At 62.1% G+C, this 15,939-nt stretch overlaps 1 protein-coding gene across 1 annotated transcript; it reads right to left on the bottom strand.

The window, feature by feature from the left end:
• Positions 1 to 6,867: 6,867 nt before the first annotated feature.
• LIN7B (lin-7 homolog B, crumbs cell polarity complex component) lies at positions 6,868 to 15,629 on the bottom strand. The gene is made up of 6 exons (XM_044987943.1): positions 15,550 to 15,629; positions 14,932 to 15,050; positions 14,084 to 14,155; positions 13,434 to 13,643; positions 12,925 to 13,088; positions 6,868 to 7,938 (listed from the first exon to the last, which is right to left on the bottom strand). The coding sequence occupies exons 1-6, from the start codon at positions 15,587 to 15,589 to the stop codon at positions 7,917 to 7,919; spliced, it is 627 nt and encodes a 208-aa protein (XP_044843878.1). The 5' UTR covers positions 15,590 to 15,629; the 3' UTR covers positions 6,868 to 7,916.
• Positions 15,630 to 15,939: the final 310 nt, after the last annotated feature.

The following is a 15,939-nucleotide window of genomic DNA, read 5'->3' as shown; positions in this document are numbered from 1 at the left end:
CGCCCGTCCACAACGCAACACACACGGCACCACCCGCTCCCGACACAATGTGACACACAGCCACGGTGCAACACCTGTCCACAACGCAACACACATGGCACCACCCGCTCCTGACACAACGTGACACACAGCCACGGTGCAACGCCCGTCCACAACGCAACACACATGGCACCACCCGCTCCCGACACAATGTGACACACAGCCACCGTGCAACACCTGTCCACAACGCAACACACACGGCGTCACCCGCTCCCGACACAACGTGACACACAGCCATGGTGCAACGCCCGTCCACAACGCAACACACACGGCACCACCCGCTCCCGACACAATGTGACACACAGCCACGGTGCAACACCTGTCCACAACGCAACACACATGGCACCACCCGCTCCTGACACAACGTGACACACAGCCACGGTGCAACACCCGCCCACAATGCAACACACGGCGCCACCCGCTCACGACACAATGTAACACACAGCCATGGTGCAACACCTATCCACAACGCAACATGCGGCGTCAGCCGCTCCTGACACAACGTGACACACAGCCACGGTGCATCACCCATCCACAATGCAACACACATGGCACCACCCGCTCATGACACAACGCGACACTGGGCCATGCACACAGCATCACATGTTCCCGATGCAACGCAACACATAGCCACATTGCAACATTCGTCCACAATGCAACAGTGTGACAACGCAACACACATAGCATCACCCGCTCTCGACACAACATGACACACAGCCAGAGTGCAACAGTCGTCCATAATGCAACAGTGCAACACACACACGCACAGTAGCAGACAACACCACATGCTACACACACACAATGCAACACCCACCCACAATGCAACAGTGCAACACAACACACAGCATCACTCGCTCCCGACACAACGCAAGGTACAGCCACGGTGCAACACCCATCCATTAGGCAATACTCTGACAAAGCCACACACAGCACCACCCACTCCTGACACAACATGACACACAGCCACAATGTAACACCTGTCCACAATGCAACAGTGTGACAATGCAACACTGGGCCATGCACACAGCCTCATATGCTCCTGAAACGCAATACACAGCCAGAGTGCAACACCCATCCATTATGCAACAGTGCGACACACACACACTGTAACAGACACCACATGCTGCAGACACAATGCAACACCCACCCACAATGCAACAGCGCAACACAACACACACAGCATCACCTGCTCCCGACACAGCCACGATGCAACACCCCTGCCCGCAATGCAACAGCGCAACACGGCCCGTGCTACACACACACACACTCTACAACTTACAGCACAATGCACTACCAACACAACGCAACACCCACCACCAATGCAAAGTGCAACACAATACAGACTACCAACAATGCAACACCCAGGCCCAGTGCAACACCCCCAGTGCTACACACACGGCAACACACACGGCAACATGCTACCAACACAACGCAACAATGCAACACACAAATAGGCTGCAACACCCAGGCAAAAGGCAATAACCCAACACACATTCACACACACACACACACACACACACACACACACACACACACACACACAGCCCCCCTCCCCCCAGGCGCAGGCCCTGTGCCTGCAGACACCTCGTCTGGGATATTTATAGACACCGACAGGACTGGTGGCCCCCTGCTCCCACGCACAGACACACTCAGACGGTACCTGTGCACAGACACCCCAACACACACCCCAACACGCCAACACACGCCCGCCTCTCATGGGCCCTCATGCCAACCCCCTTCTCCTTCCCCCACGGCCCTGATCCAGGGAAACCGCATCAGCTTCCTCGGGGAGGGGGTCCAGATGCCCTCCCCCCGACCGCAACACACGTGTGTTGGCGTGTGCGGTCATGTGCTCGCGACACACCAGCTGGGCTCGCATGGAGCAGTGTGGCCCAGGTGGCACCGATGGCGCACGGCGGCTCGCACGGCCGGAGCGGCTCGCACGGGCAGCGCGGCTCGCACGGGCAGCGCACGCACATGTCAGGGCCCAGCTGGGGGGGGGTCAGGTGGTTTGTGCCCCACAGACTGGGGGATCGCTGCCCCCCCCCATAGGGTCTCTCCCACCGAGTCCTGGGGGGCAGGCGCCCTCCCTGGGGATGGATCTGGGGGGGAGCAGCTCTGACCCGCCAGAGTGAAGAGAAAAAGTGGGGGGCTCTCCCTGCCCCCCAGGAAGACAACATAGTTGGGGGAGGGGACGGAAGAGCTGTCCAGCCCCACCCCCATCCCAGCTGCAGGTTCAGCTAGGATTGCCCCCCCCCCCGACCCCCATGGTCCAGCTGCCCTGCCCCCTTGCTCATGGATTTTGGGGGTGGACTCCTAGGAAGGGACAGAGGGGTTCCCCCAGCCACATGGGGAGTGGGGAGACGCAGGGCCCCAGGCGTGGGGGTGGGGGTAGACTGAGGATGGAGGCTGGGTGTGGGGGTCAGAGAACGGGGGGGGGGTGTTGGCAGGGGGATGGAGGGGGCTGGGGGGAAGAGCGGGGGGGCTGAGGGGGCAGCTGGGCAGGGGATGGCGGGTGCAGGCAGGCGGGGTGCAGGGGGGGGGGCTCACCCAGCTGGTACCTGGGGCAGGGGCTGGAGGGGCCGGGACAGGCAGATGGGGGGGGCTGGGGGGAGAAATGGGGAAGTGACTGTAGGCTGCTGGGTGCACCAGGTGTTGGGGAGCAGGGGGCCAGGGGCGGGGGCAGGGCACCTCATGCACGGGTGTGGGGTAGTGCTGGGGAATGGGGGGCAGGGGGTGCACACGGGCTGGGGAGCAGGGGAGACCAGGCTGGAGGAGCAGGGACTGGGAGAGTGGGGGGGCCGGGCAGGGGGCGCACGCAGGGACTGGGGAGAAGGGGGGCCGGGGGAGCAGGGACTGGATGGGGGGGGCGCACGCAGGGGCCAGGGGAGCGGGGGGGCGGGCGCTGGCCGGGAGAGCGGGGGGGGGGGCCGGGCAGGGACCGAGGGGGGCCGGGAGAGCGGGGGGGGGGGCAGGCAGGGACCGGGGGGCCAGGGGAGCGGGGGGAGGGCTGGACAGGGGGGCGCACGCAGGGGCGGCCAGGCAGGGACCGGACAGGGGACCGGGCGGGGACGGGACAGGGACCGGGGGAGCAGGCGGGCCGGGCACTGGGAGCCCGCCCGGCTCCTACCTGCAGCGGCGGCTGGTCTGATGCTGCGGAGGCCGGAGCAGGAGGGGGTGGGGGGTGTCCCAGCTCCTACCTGCGGCAGGGAGAGGGGTGCAGGCGGGGGGGGGGGCGGGGGAGATGTCGGGGAGTGGGGGGGCACCGGGGGGGCATGGCTGGGGGAGCACTGCATGTCGGGGGGGATGGGGGGAGGAGATGTGCGCGGGGGGGAGGGGTGCATGGCTGGGGGAGAGGGATAGGCTGGAGGGGTGCGGGGGGGGTCCATGGCTGGATGCGGGAAGATGCAGGGGGGATGGGGGCATGTGCTGGAGGTGCAGGCGGGGGAGACGGGCAGGGGGATGGGGCAAGATGCAGGGATGGAGGGCAGGGGGAGGGGTGAGGGGGTGGAGATGCGGGGGGCGCAGGGGGTGCATGCAGGGGGAAGGGGGAGGTGCGGGGCGGGGGGTGCAGGGGGATGGGGGGAGATGCGGGGGGCGCAGGGGGTGCATGCAGGGGGGAGGGGCGGGGGGTGCAGGGGATGGGTGGAGGTGCGGGGGGGCGCACGGCTGAGGGGTGCGGGGGGCGCAGGGGGTGCATGCAGGGGGGAGGGGCGGGGGTGCATGCAGGGGGGATGGGTGGAGATGCGGGGGGGCGCACGGCTGAGGGGTGCGGGGGGTGCATGCAGGGGGGAGGGGTGGAGACGCGGGGGAGGGGGGTGCAGGGGGGGCGCGGGTACCTGCGGCGGCCGGTGCTGATGCTGCGGAGCCGGCGGACGCCCGGGGGTCGCGCCCCTCCCCCGCCCCGCGCTGCCGGAGCCCCGCCGGACGCGGCTCCCGGCCCCTCCGCGCCGCCCCCCACCCCGCCCCACCGGCGCCGGCCCCTTTAAGGGAGCCCTGAGTGACGGGCCGCTCAGCCTACGGGCGCTCGCCAGAGTCCAGGGCGGCCGCGAGGTCCCGCCCAGGCACGGGGGTGGGAGGGGGCGGCTCCGAGCGGCCGGGCCCGGCGGCCAATGGCGGAGGGGCTGCTGGGCAGGAGAGCCAATGAGGAAGGGCGGGGGCGGGGCTCGCTTTCAGGATGATGTCATCCGGTGTGCGGCGGGCGGGAGAAGCCGGGGCTTGGATCTCGGGGATCGCACCCCCGGGACATGCACCAACCCCCCGATAAATGCACCAACCCCTCCCTGCACCCCCGAGACATGCACCAACCCCTCCCTGCACCCCCGAGACATGCACCAACCCCCCAGAGACATGCACCAACCCCTCCCTGCACCCCCGAGACATGCACCAACCCTGCACCCCAGAGACATGCACCAACCCCTCCCTGCACCCCCGAGACATGCACCAACCCTGCACCCCCGAGACATGCACCAACCCTTCACCCCAGAGACATGCACCAACCCCTCCCTGCACCCCCGAGACATGCACCAACCCTGCACCCCAGAGACATGCACCAACCCCTCCCTGCACCCCCGAGACATGCACCAACCCTGCACCCCCGAGACATGCACCAACCCCTCCCTGCACCCCCGAGACATGCACCAACCCTGCACCCCAGAGACATGCACCAACCCCTCCCTGCACCCCCGAGACATGCACCAACCCTTCCCTGCACCCCCGAGACATGCACCAACCCCAGAGAAATGCACCAACCCCTCCCTGCACCCCCAAGACATGCACCAACCCCGGAGAAATGCACCAACCCTGCACCCCTGAGAAATACACCAACCCCTCCCTGCACCCCAGAGAAATGCATCAACCCCTCCCTGCACCCCTGAGAAATGCACCCTGCACCCCGAGACATGCACCAACCCCCAGAGAAATGCACCAATCCCTCCCTTCACCCCGGAGACATGCACCAACCCTTGAGAAATGCGCCAACCCCTCCCTGCACCCCTGAGAAATGCACCCTGCACCCCGAGACATGCACCAACCCCCAGAGAAATGCACCAATCCCTCCCTTCACCCCGGAGACATGCACCAACCCTTGAGAAATGCGCCAACCCCTCCCTGCACCCCTGAGAAATGCATATACCCCCGAGAAATGCAGCAACTCTGTGCTCCCGAGAAATGCATCAACCCTCAAGAAATATACCAACCCCTGCAAAATGTACCAGACCCTGCGAAATGTACCAACCCTGCAACTCCAAGACATGAACAAACCCCTGGGAAAATGCACCAACCCCAGACTGCCGGGGAAATGCACCAACCCCCGAGAAATGTACCAACTCTGCACCCCAGGGAAAGGCACCAACCCCCGAGAAATGGGCCGACCTGGCAGCCCAGAGTAATGCACCATCTTAAGCCATGCAGAGAAATGCATTTGCCTTCCTCATTCGAACACGCTCATTTCTCCACATTGTACGAATTGCTGCAAACGACCAGGAGAAATGCAGCAGTGCATGCAACCTGGTGACCCGCCCCAGCCCACAGAAACGCAAGAAGCCATGCGGCCCAGAGACACACCAGAGAACAAGCCTGCGGGGCATCACACCGCCCCGCCCCAGAAAGATGCGACCCAGACACGCAACAAATTTTGGCAACACAGAGAAGCGCATTCGCCCATGCGCCGCTGCGTTCACAAGGGCAGCCCCAGGGAGAAAATGCAACAATGCATGCGACGCACCAACGTGCAACTCGGCCAGCTGGGAAGCCCATGCGCCGCCTGAGGCGCTTGCAACCAACCGCACATGTACCATGCAGCCCCATCGCGCCCCGAGAGCTGCAACGGGCCAAAACACAGCCCCCCTGCCCCCACCAGTGGGGCTGCAAAGGAAGCATCTGGCCTGGGAGCTGCGTCCACGCGTGAGACGCAGCAGCCATCGATAAATGCAGGAGCGAACCTGCGTCCATCCGTGACAGCTGCTGCAGGCATTACCAAGCCAGGCCGGGCATGCGAGGCAGGGACAGGCCACCACGGTGGTGGGGGGGCTGACAACTCCCGGCCAGCCACACACCAGGCTTGGACTCCAGATCGATCTGGGGGTTGGGGGGGAGGGAAGCCCATTAATTCAGAAGCAAACCCCCCCCCCCAGCTTTCAGCCAACTCTCCGCCCTAACGTGGGGAGCAGGGGGAGTGCGCAGGGAGGCGGGGGAGGGTCACCTACAGTGAGTCCCGGGCCCCCCTACCCCAGGGAATTGTTCCCTGGCCAATCCTCCTGCCTGGGCGAAACGGGGCTGAATCCGTCCAGCATCCAGGCAGGTTTTCCGGCCCCTCTGCAATTTACCACTGTCCTTGAGATGTGGACCCCAGAGCCCAGGGCCGAGGCACAAAAGACACGGACACGCACGTCACAGACTCACTCCCATCGGTTTATTCACAGTCAGGAACCTCCTTTCCCCCAGCACAATCAGGAGCCGTGGCACAGGGCACGCACGTTCCCGGGGGGGAGGGGGAGACGGACAGCAGGGGCCAAGAGTAGGATTCATCCACCCCCCCAGGGCTGGGAAGAGAACCCAGAAGTCCTGGCTCCTGGCCCCCCCCGCTCTAACCACTAGACCCCACTCCCCTCCCAGAGCTGGGGAGGGAACCCAGGAGTCCTGGCTCCCAGCCCCCCTGCTCTAACCACTAGACCCCACTCCCCTCCCAGAGCTGGGGAGGGAACCCAGGAGTCCTGGCTCCCAGCCCCCCTGCTCTAACCACTAGACCCCACTCCCCTCCCAGAGCTGGGGAGAGAACCCAGGAGTCCTGGCTCTCAGCCCCCCGCCCCCATCCCCATCCACTAGACCCCACTCCCCTCCCAGAGCTGGGGAGAGAACCCAGGAGTCCTGCCGCCCAGCCCCACCCTCTGACTCCTTCTCTGGGAATTTCACCCCCGTCTTTCCCTGGCAGACCCAGCGGCCAAACCAGAAAAACTGACTTGAGGGGGTGACTCACTCCAGGGGGACGGGCGTGTCCCTGATTCCCAAGTTCGTTTCCCGCACCCCCTCCTGATCTGGGAGGCGGGAGGGGAGCCCAGCCCCCGGCCTCTGTGCCCCCTGCCTTGGAAAGGACAGGGCATGGGAGATATGGGGGGTTCCTAGGGACCAGAAATGATGCTGCGGCTCGGGAGGGGCACAGGCAGAACTTGGGGGAGGGGAGGAGCCCAGGGCTGGGCTAGGAGGGGGCTGCAGGTCGGGAGTGTGGGGCACCAATGCCCAACACACCCTGAAGCCCAGTGTCCCCCAAGTGTCACCCCCGCCCCCCTCCAGTTAAGCAGCAAAGTCGCCACCTGGTGGCCACTCTCTAAACTGCATCATCAACATGCTAGGATGCAGCCCCTCTGGGGTGGAGCGTGGGGGCTGGGTACACAGGGACCTCTCGCCCGGCGCTGAGATGCGGCTGGCTCTGGGGTGGGGCGCTGGGGCTGGGTATACGGGGACCCCTCGCCCAGCGCTGGGACATAGCCCCTCTGGGGTGGAGCGCACAGGCAAAGAGGCACAGGAATTTGGGACAGGAAGTGAAGGAGAATCCTGTAAGGTGGGTGGTTTGGGGGGAGTGAATTTCTCCAGGAGCCCCCTCCCCCTTCCCTGCCCATAAGCCAGGATCTCCCTCACACACCCTCTCCGACTCTCAGAGCTTGGGGGTCGTTCCCCAGAGCCTGGCCGGCAGGCGGATTCACACCGGCTCACGCACAGGGGTCAGATTTAAATAAGAGAATAAATACGGTTCACGGCGGGGCTGGCACAGGCCGGATAAATAGACCCAGCTACACACGAAAACTGGGGGGGGGGAAGGAATCTTTAGGGGGCCGGGCCTGGGGGGCCCCCGGCCTCCCCAGCACGGGACGAGACGGGTGCTATCCCCGCGACTCCAGAGACCTGGGGAGAAAACAGAGGGGACTTTCGTCAGAGCAGGGACCAGGGAAGCAAAGCAGATTTGGGGAGCACAGAGTGATTTTGGGGGTGCTGCTCATGACACCAGGGGGTTGGGGGGCCTTACACATAGCTGGGGTGCTGCTGGCAGCACTGGGGGGATGGGGGCTCTGGGGGCTTTCTAGGGGGATGCAGGGGGTCCTTATGAGTAGCTGTGGTGCAGCTGGCACCATTGGGGGGTTCTGGGGGGCACAGGCAGTTCTGGGGGGGCCTTATGTGTAGCTGGGGGCTGCTGGCACTAGTTGGGGGTTCTGGGGGGCACGTGGAGTACTGGGGGGCACAGGGGTTCTGGGGGGGCCCCTTATGAGTAGCTGTGGTGCTGCTGGTGCTGGCAGGGGTTTCTGGGGGGTGCAGGGGGCTCTGGGGGGCACAGGGAGGCTTCCTGGGACACTGTAGCTTTGTCCCACCTCCGGGCAGACAGGCCCTGCGCTGTTGAGGAGGCTGCAAGGCTCAGGGAAGGAGAGGAGTCCATGGGAGCAGAGGGAAACCTTCCCAGAGTTGGGACCCTCCTTCCAGATGGTGCTGGGGTTGCCTCTCGCACTGGAGTTACCTCTCCGGGGGAGCGAACTCCAGTTGCTAGGAAAAGGCAGCGGTTAGTAATGGGAGATTCGATCATTAGAAACGTAGACAGCTGGGTCTGTGATGACCGGGAGAACCGTAGGGTGACTTGCCTGCCTGGTGGGAAGGTTGTGGATCTCTCGAGGCATCTAGACAGACTTATGTGTAGTGCTGGGGAGGAGCCGGTGGTCGTGGTACATGTAGGTACCCATGACATAGGGAAGGGCAGGAGAGACGTCCTGGAGGCCAAACTTAGGCTGCTAGGGAAGAGACTGAAATCCAGGCCCTCTACGGTGGCATTCTCAGAAATGCTGCCAGTTCCACGCGCAGGGCCGGGTAGGCAGGCAGAGCTTCAGCGTCTCAATGCGCGGATGAGACGATGGTGTAGAGAGGAGGGGTTTAGATTTATTAGGAACTGGGGAAACTTTTGGGATGGGGGGAGCCTATATAGGAAGGATGGGCTCCACCTGAACCAAAGTGCAACCAGACTGCTGGCACTTGACATTAAAAAGGCTGCAGAGCAGTTTTTAAACAAAGAGATGGGGGAAAGCCGACCGCTGCAGCGGAGCACGTGGATCGGACAGAGACGTCTCTTAGCGGAGAGCCCAGCGATAGAGATCCTCGAGGGTCTAGTCAGGAGGAGAGGATGGACGAGGATAAAGAATGAGCCAGATCAGACGAGAAACATTCACATAAAAAAGAATCTGACACATCAGACAAATAAACAGTGACGAGTTTTTGAAGTGCTTGTACACAAATGCCAGAAGTCTAACTAATCAGATGGCTGAACTCCTAGAATCTCAGGGCTGGAAGAGACCTCAGGAGGTCATCTAGTCCAACCCCCTGCTCAAAGCAGGACCAACCCCCAGAGTGCCTCGTGTTAAAGGAGGATATTGCTATAGAAGGCACCACAGAAACCTGGTGGAGTGGGGACAATCAATGGGACATGATCATTCCAGGGTAAAAAATATATCGGAAGGACGGAACAGGTCGTGCGGGGGCAGGGGGGGGAGTGGCTCTATATGTGAAAGAAAATGTAGAATCAAATGAAGTAAAAATCTAAAATGAATCCACATATTCCATCGAATTTCTACGGATAGTAATTCCAGGCTCTAATGAGAATATAACATGAGGGATCTATTATTGACCACCAGACCAGGACAGTGGTAGCGACGATGAAATGCGAAGGGAGATTAGAGGGGCTAGCAAAATAAAGAACTCGATAACAGTGGGGGATTTCAATTATCCCCATATTGACTGGGAACATGTCACCTCAGGACAAAATGCAGAGACAAAATTTCTCGATACTTTAAATGGCTGCTCCTTGGAGCAGCTGGTACCGGAACCCACCAGGGGAGAGGTGATTCTCGATTTAGTCCGGAGTGGAGCGCAGGAGCTGGTCCAAGAGGTAACTATAACACGACCGCTTGGAAATGGTGACCATAATATAACAACGTGTAACATTCCTGCGGTGGGAGAACACCTCAGCAGCCCAACATTGTGGCATTGCATTTCAGGAAGGGGAACCATGCAAAGATGAGGAGGTTAGTTAAACAGAAATTAAAAGGTACAGTGACAAGAGTGAAATCCCTGCAAGCTGCATGGATGCTTTTCAAAGACACCATAATAGAGGCCCGACTTCAATGTATACCCCAAATTAAAAAACACAGTAAAAGAACTAAAAAAGAGCCACCGTGGCTTAATAACCATGTAAAAGAAGCAGTGAGAGATAAAAAGGCATCTTTTAAAAAGTGGAAGTCAGTTCCTAGTGAGGTAAATAGAAAGGAGCATAAACACTGCCAGATGACGTGTAAAAACGTAATGAGAAAAGCCAAAGAGGAGTTTGAAGAACAGCTAGCCAAAAACTCTGAAGGTAATAACAAAATGTTTTTAAGTACATCAGAAGAAGGACGTCTGCTAAACAACCAGTGGGGCCCCTGGACGATCGAGACCCAAACAGCGCTTAAAGACGGTAAAGTCATTGCGGAGAAACTAAATGGACTCTTTGCTTCAATCTTCTCGGCTGAGCATGTTAGGGAGATTCCCAAACCTGAGCCGGCTTTTGGAGGTGACAAATCTGAGGAACTGTCACAGACTGAAGTGTCACTAGAGGAGGTTTTGGAATTAATTGATAAACGTAACAGTAACAAGTCACCGGGACCAGATGGCATTCACCCAAGGGTTCTGAAAGAACTCAAATGTGAAATTGCGGGTTTACGTGGGTTTGTAACCCGTCCTTTAAATCAGCTTCGGTACCCAATGACTGGAAGTTAGCTAATGTAACGCCAATATTTAAAAAGAGCCCTAGAGGTGATCCTGGCAATTACAGACCGGTAAGTCTAACGTCAGTACCAGGCAAATCAGTTGAAACAATAGTAAAGAATAAAATTGTCAGACATGTAGAAGAACATAAATTGTTGGGCAAAAGTCAACATGGTTTCTGTAAAGGGAAATCGTGTCTTACTAATCTATTAGAGTTCTTTGAAGGGGTCAACAAACATGTGGACAAGGGGGATCCGGTGGACATAGTGTACTTAGATTTCCAGAAAGCCTTTGACAAGGTCCCTCACCAAAGGCTCTTACGTAAATTAAGCTGTCATGGGATAAGAGGGAAGGTCCTTTCATGGATTGAGAACTGGTTAAAGGACAGGGAACAAAGGGTAGGAATTAATGGTAAATTCTCAGAATGGAGAGGGGTAACTAGTGGTGTTCCCCAAGGGTCAGTCCTAGGACCAATCCTACTCAATTTATTCATAAATGATCTGGAGAAAGGGGTAAACAGTGAGGTGGCAAAGTTTGCAGATGACACTAAACTACTCAAGATAGTTAAGACCAAAGCAGACTGTGAAGAACTTCAAAAAGATCCCACAAAACTAAGTGACTGGGCAACAAAATGGCAAATGAAATGTAATGTGGATAAATGTAAAGTAATGCACATTGGAAAAATAACCCCAACTGTACATACAACATGATGGGGGCTAATTTAGCTACAACTAATCAGGAAAGAGATCTTGGAGTCATCGTGGATAGTTCTCTGAAGACGTCCACGCAGTGTGCAGCGGCCGTCAAAAAAGCAAAGAGGATGTTCGGAATCATTCAAAAAGGGATAGAGAATAAGATGAAGAATATCTTATTGCCCTTATAGAAATCCATGGTACGCCCACATCTCGAATACTGCGTACAGAGGTGGTCTCCTTACCTCCAAAAAGATCTACTGGCACTAGAAAAGGTTCAGAGAAGGGCAACTAAAATGATTCGGGGTTTGGAACAGGTCCCATATGAGGAGAGATGAAAGAGGCTGGGACTCTTCAGCTTGGAAAAGAGGAGACTAAGGGGGGATATGACGGGGTGATGATGTGGAGAAAGTGAAGAAGGAAAAGTTATTTACTTGTTCCCATAATACAAGAACTAGGGGCCACCAAATGAAATGAACGGGCAGCAGGTTTAAAACAAATAAAAGGAAGTTCTTCTTCACGCAGCGCACAGTCAACTTGTGGAACTCCTTGCCTGAGGAGGTTGTGAAGGCCAAGACTATGACGGGGTTTAAAAGAGAACTGGATAAATTCACGGAGGTTAAGTCCGTTAATGGCTGTTAGCCAGGCTGGGTAAGGAAGGGTGTCCCCAGCCTCTGTCTGTCAGAGGGTGGAGATGGACGGCAGGAGAGAGATCACTTGATCATTGCCTGTTAGGTTCACTCCCTCTGGGGCACCTGGCATTGGCCACTGTGGGCAGAGGAGTAGCTGTGGTGCTGCTGGCGCTGGCGGGGGGGTTCGGGGGGAACGGGGGTCTCGGGGGGGCACGGGGGGGGCACTTACGAGTAGCTGTGGTGCTGCTGGTGCCGGCGGGGGGGGTTCGGGGGGAATGGGGGTCACGGGGGGCACAGGGGGTTAAGGGCGGCCCAAAACGAGTAGCTGTGGTGCTGCTGGCGCCGGCGGGGGGTTTCGGGGGGAATGGGGGTCTCGGGGGGCACAGGGGGTTTCGGGGGGGCCTTACGAGTAGCTGTGGTGCTGCTGCCACCGGCGGGGGGTTCCTTACGAGTAGCTGTGGTGCTGCTGGCGCCGGCGGGGTGTTTTGGGGGGAATGGGGGTCTCGGGGGGGCACAGGGGGGCCCTTCCGAGTAGGTGTGGTGCTGCTGGTGCAGGCGGGGGCGGTTCGGGGGGAACGGGGGTCTCGGGGGGCTCAGGGGGGCCCTTACGAGTAGCTGTGGTGCTGCTGGCGCCGGCGGGGGGTTTCGGGGGGGAACGGGGGTCTCGGGGGGCACAGGGGGTTTCGGGGGGGCTCTTACGAGTAGCTGTGGTGCTGCTGGCGCCGGCGGGGGGGTTCGGGGGGAACGGGGGTCTCGGGGGGCACAGGGGGTTTCGGGGGGGCCCTTACGAGTAGCTGTGGTGCTGCTGGCGCCGGCGGGCCGTGCGCATCTTCTCGAACCGGGCCTCCATCTCCTCCAGCACCTTGGGCGTGTAGCGGACGACCAGCTTCACCGTTCCCTGGGCCGCCTTCAGCAGCTCCACGGCCTTCTCGTGCTGCTCCCCTTCCACGCTCTGCCCCACACACGGACACACGGGGGTTAGGGGCCCGGACCCCCCCCAGCGCTGCCCCCACACCTGCTGCTGCCTCAGTCTCCCCACACGCTCAGCCCTCCCGGTCCCCATGCCGGTCCCCCCGTGCTGCCCGATGTCCCTCCCCCGGTGCCTCCCCCATGGTCCCCATCGCCCCCCCCGCATCCTCCCTACCTCCCTTCCCAGTGCCCCCCCATGCCGGTGCCCCCCATCGCCCCCCAATGTCTCCTCCCGGAGCCCTCCCCACGCCAGCTCCCCCCCACGGCCACCCCTACGTCCCCACCCAGTGTCCCCCCATCGCTCCCCCGGCCCCTCCCCCCGGCTCACCACGCCGTTGACGGACAGCAGCTGGTCCCCCCGCTTGAGGCCGCCGTGCCGGTCGGCGACGCCGCCGGGGATGACGCGGGAGATGTAGATGGGCGAGTTCTGCTCCTTGCCCCCCATGATGTTAAAGCCGAGCCCCTCGTCCGTCTTGGGCAGCTCCACCACCCGGGGGTGGGCATGGCCCTCGCTCGCCGCGAACGCCGCCACCGTGGCCTGGGGGCACAGACGCAGGGCGCTGGGGGGGGGGGCAGGGCGCCCGAGGGAGGGGTCCCCGGGGGGGGCGGTGCCCGGGCCCGGCTCTCGGGGCTCCCCGGGGGGGGGCAGTGCCCAGGCCCAGCTATCGGGGTCCCCGGGGGGGGTGCCCAGGCCCAGCTATTGGGCTTGGGGGTCCCCGGGGATGCCCAGGCCCAGCTATTGGGCTTGGGGGTCCCCGGGGAGGGGGCGGTGCCCAGGCCCGGCTCTCGGGGGTCCCCGGGGGGGGGCAGTGCCCAGGCCCGGCTCTCGGGGGTCCCCGGGGGGGGGCAGTGCCCAGGCCCGGCTCTCGGGGGTCCCCGGGGGGGGGCAGTGCCCAGGCCCGGCTCTCGGGGGTCCCCGGGGGGGGGGCGGTGCCCAGGCCCGGCTCTCGGAGCGGGGGGTCCCCGGGGGGGCCGTACCTTGGCCGTGGCGTGGGCCCGGATCTCGGCGCTGCCCGCGATCTCCAGCGTGTCATAGAGCTGCTCATAGACCTGGGGGAGGAAAGCGGGGGAGGGGCTGTCAAGGCGAGAGCTGGGGGGGAACCCAGGAGTCCGGCCGGGCTGGGGGCAGGGGCAGTGAGGGTTGATCCAGGCCATGGGACTCCCAGGTGATTCAGGGCTTGGGGGGTGGGAGGTGTCGGGAGGGGGTCACAAGGCCATGGAGGGTCATTGTCGGGGACCCCCAGGGGGTCGGGGTGGTGGTGGGGTGGAGCCCCCCGGGTGTGACCGGGGAGGGGGCTCGTCTCCCAGAGGGCCAAGCAGAAGTTGGACTGCAGAACCCTCGGGGGCGACAGGGGGGACTGGGGGTGCAGAGCAGGGGGGGTCCCAGAGATGTTGGAGGTGGCCTGGAGGATTGTGGGGATCTGGGGGTACAGGGAATGTATAGGGGGTGCAGTACAGGGGGAATGTGGGGGTGCAGTACAGGGGGTGGGGGTGCAGGGGGATGGGGGGGTGCAGTACAGGGTTTGGGGTGCAGGGGTGGATGTGGGGGAGCAGTACAGGGCGTGGGGGTGCAGGGGTGGATGTGGGGGTGCAGTACAGGGCGTGGGGATGCAGGGGTGGATGTGGGGGAGCAGTACAGGGTTTGGGGTGCAGGGGAATGTGCGGGTGCAGTACAGGGGTTGGGGTGCAGGGGTGGATGTGGGGGTGCAGTACAGGGGTTGGGGTGCAGGGGTGGATGTGGGGGTGCAGTACAGGGCGTGGGGGTGCAGGGGGATGTGGGGGTGCTTGTGGGCACAGAGGGGTTTTGGGGTCCAGGGGGGTCTCACCTCGCGGATGGCTGAGCAGAACTTGCTCTGCAGAACCCGCTGCAAAGCCTGCAGTTTGTGGGGGGGCAGCTCCCCACTTCGCTGCAACCGCTCCAGCAGCTCCACGGCGCGCGCCACGTCTGTACGGGATGGGGGGGTTCACACAGGGGGCAGGGAGAACCCCCAAAACTCACCCCTGCCGCTGCCCCACATCCCCCCCACATCTAACATCTGCCCTGCCCCCCCCAGCCACCACCTGCCCTGCCCCCCCATCTAACTCCTGCCCCCCAACCACCACCTGCTCTGCCCCCATCTAACTCCTGCCCCCCCAGCCACCTCCTGCCCTGCCCCCCCAGCCACCTCCTGCCCTGCCCCCCATCTAACTCCTGCCCCCCAACCACCACCTGCCCTGACCCCCCCATCTAACTCCTGCCCCCCAACCCCCACCTGCCCTAACCCCCCCCACCTGTCCCCCCCATCTAACTCCTGCCCCCAAGCCACCACCTGCCCTAACCCCCCCCACCTGTCCCCCCCATCTAACTCCTGCCCCCCCAGCCACCACCTGCCCTAACCCCCCCCACCTGTCCCCCCCATCTAACTCCTGCCCCCCCCGCACCCCAGCTGCCCCCCAGCCCTTACCCCGCTCCAGCCCCAGCGGCTCGCTGCTCAGCGCTGCCATCTTCACGCACCGGCCCCGCCCCACGTTGCACGGGGGGGGGTGATGGGGGGCGGGGGGGGAACACGGCGCGGGGGTGGAAATGTACCTGCGCGCACGCGCGTGCCCGGAGCTCCGGGCGGGTGCACGACGTCTGTGCACGCGCCCCCAGCCGCGTGTTCACGCCTGAGAGCACGTCCCCCCCTTCCCCCCCCGCCCACACTGAGAGCAGGTGGGGGAGGGGCAGGAGTAAAGCCCCCCCCATGAATCTCCCCCAGCCCCCCCACCCGGGGGGGTCCCTGCAGCACCTCCATGGTCCCCCTGGTTCTGGGGTGACCCCCCCACCCCTGCCCCACCTCACCCCCCCCTTGGTC

The sequence above is a fragment of the Mauremys mutica genome, chromosome 15 (assembly GCF_020497125.1).
Source record: "Mauremys mutica isolate MM-2020 ecotype Southern chromosome 15, ASM2049712v1, whole genome shotgun sequence".
In the NCBI taxonomy this organism is placed as follows: Eukaryota; Metazoa; Chordata; order Testudines; family Geoemydidae; genus Mauremys; species Mauremys mutica.
The sequence above is the reverse complement of the archived record's forward strand: the minus strand, read 5'-3'. Positions and strand labels throughout refer to the sequence as shown.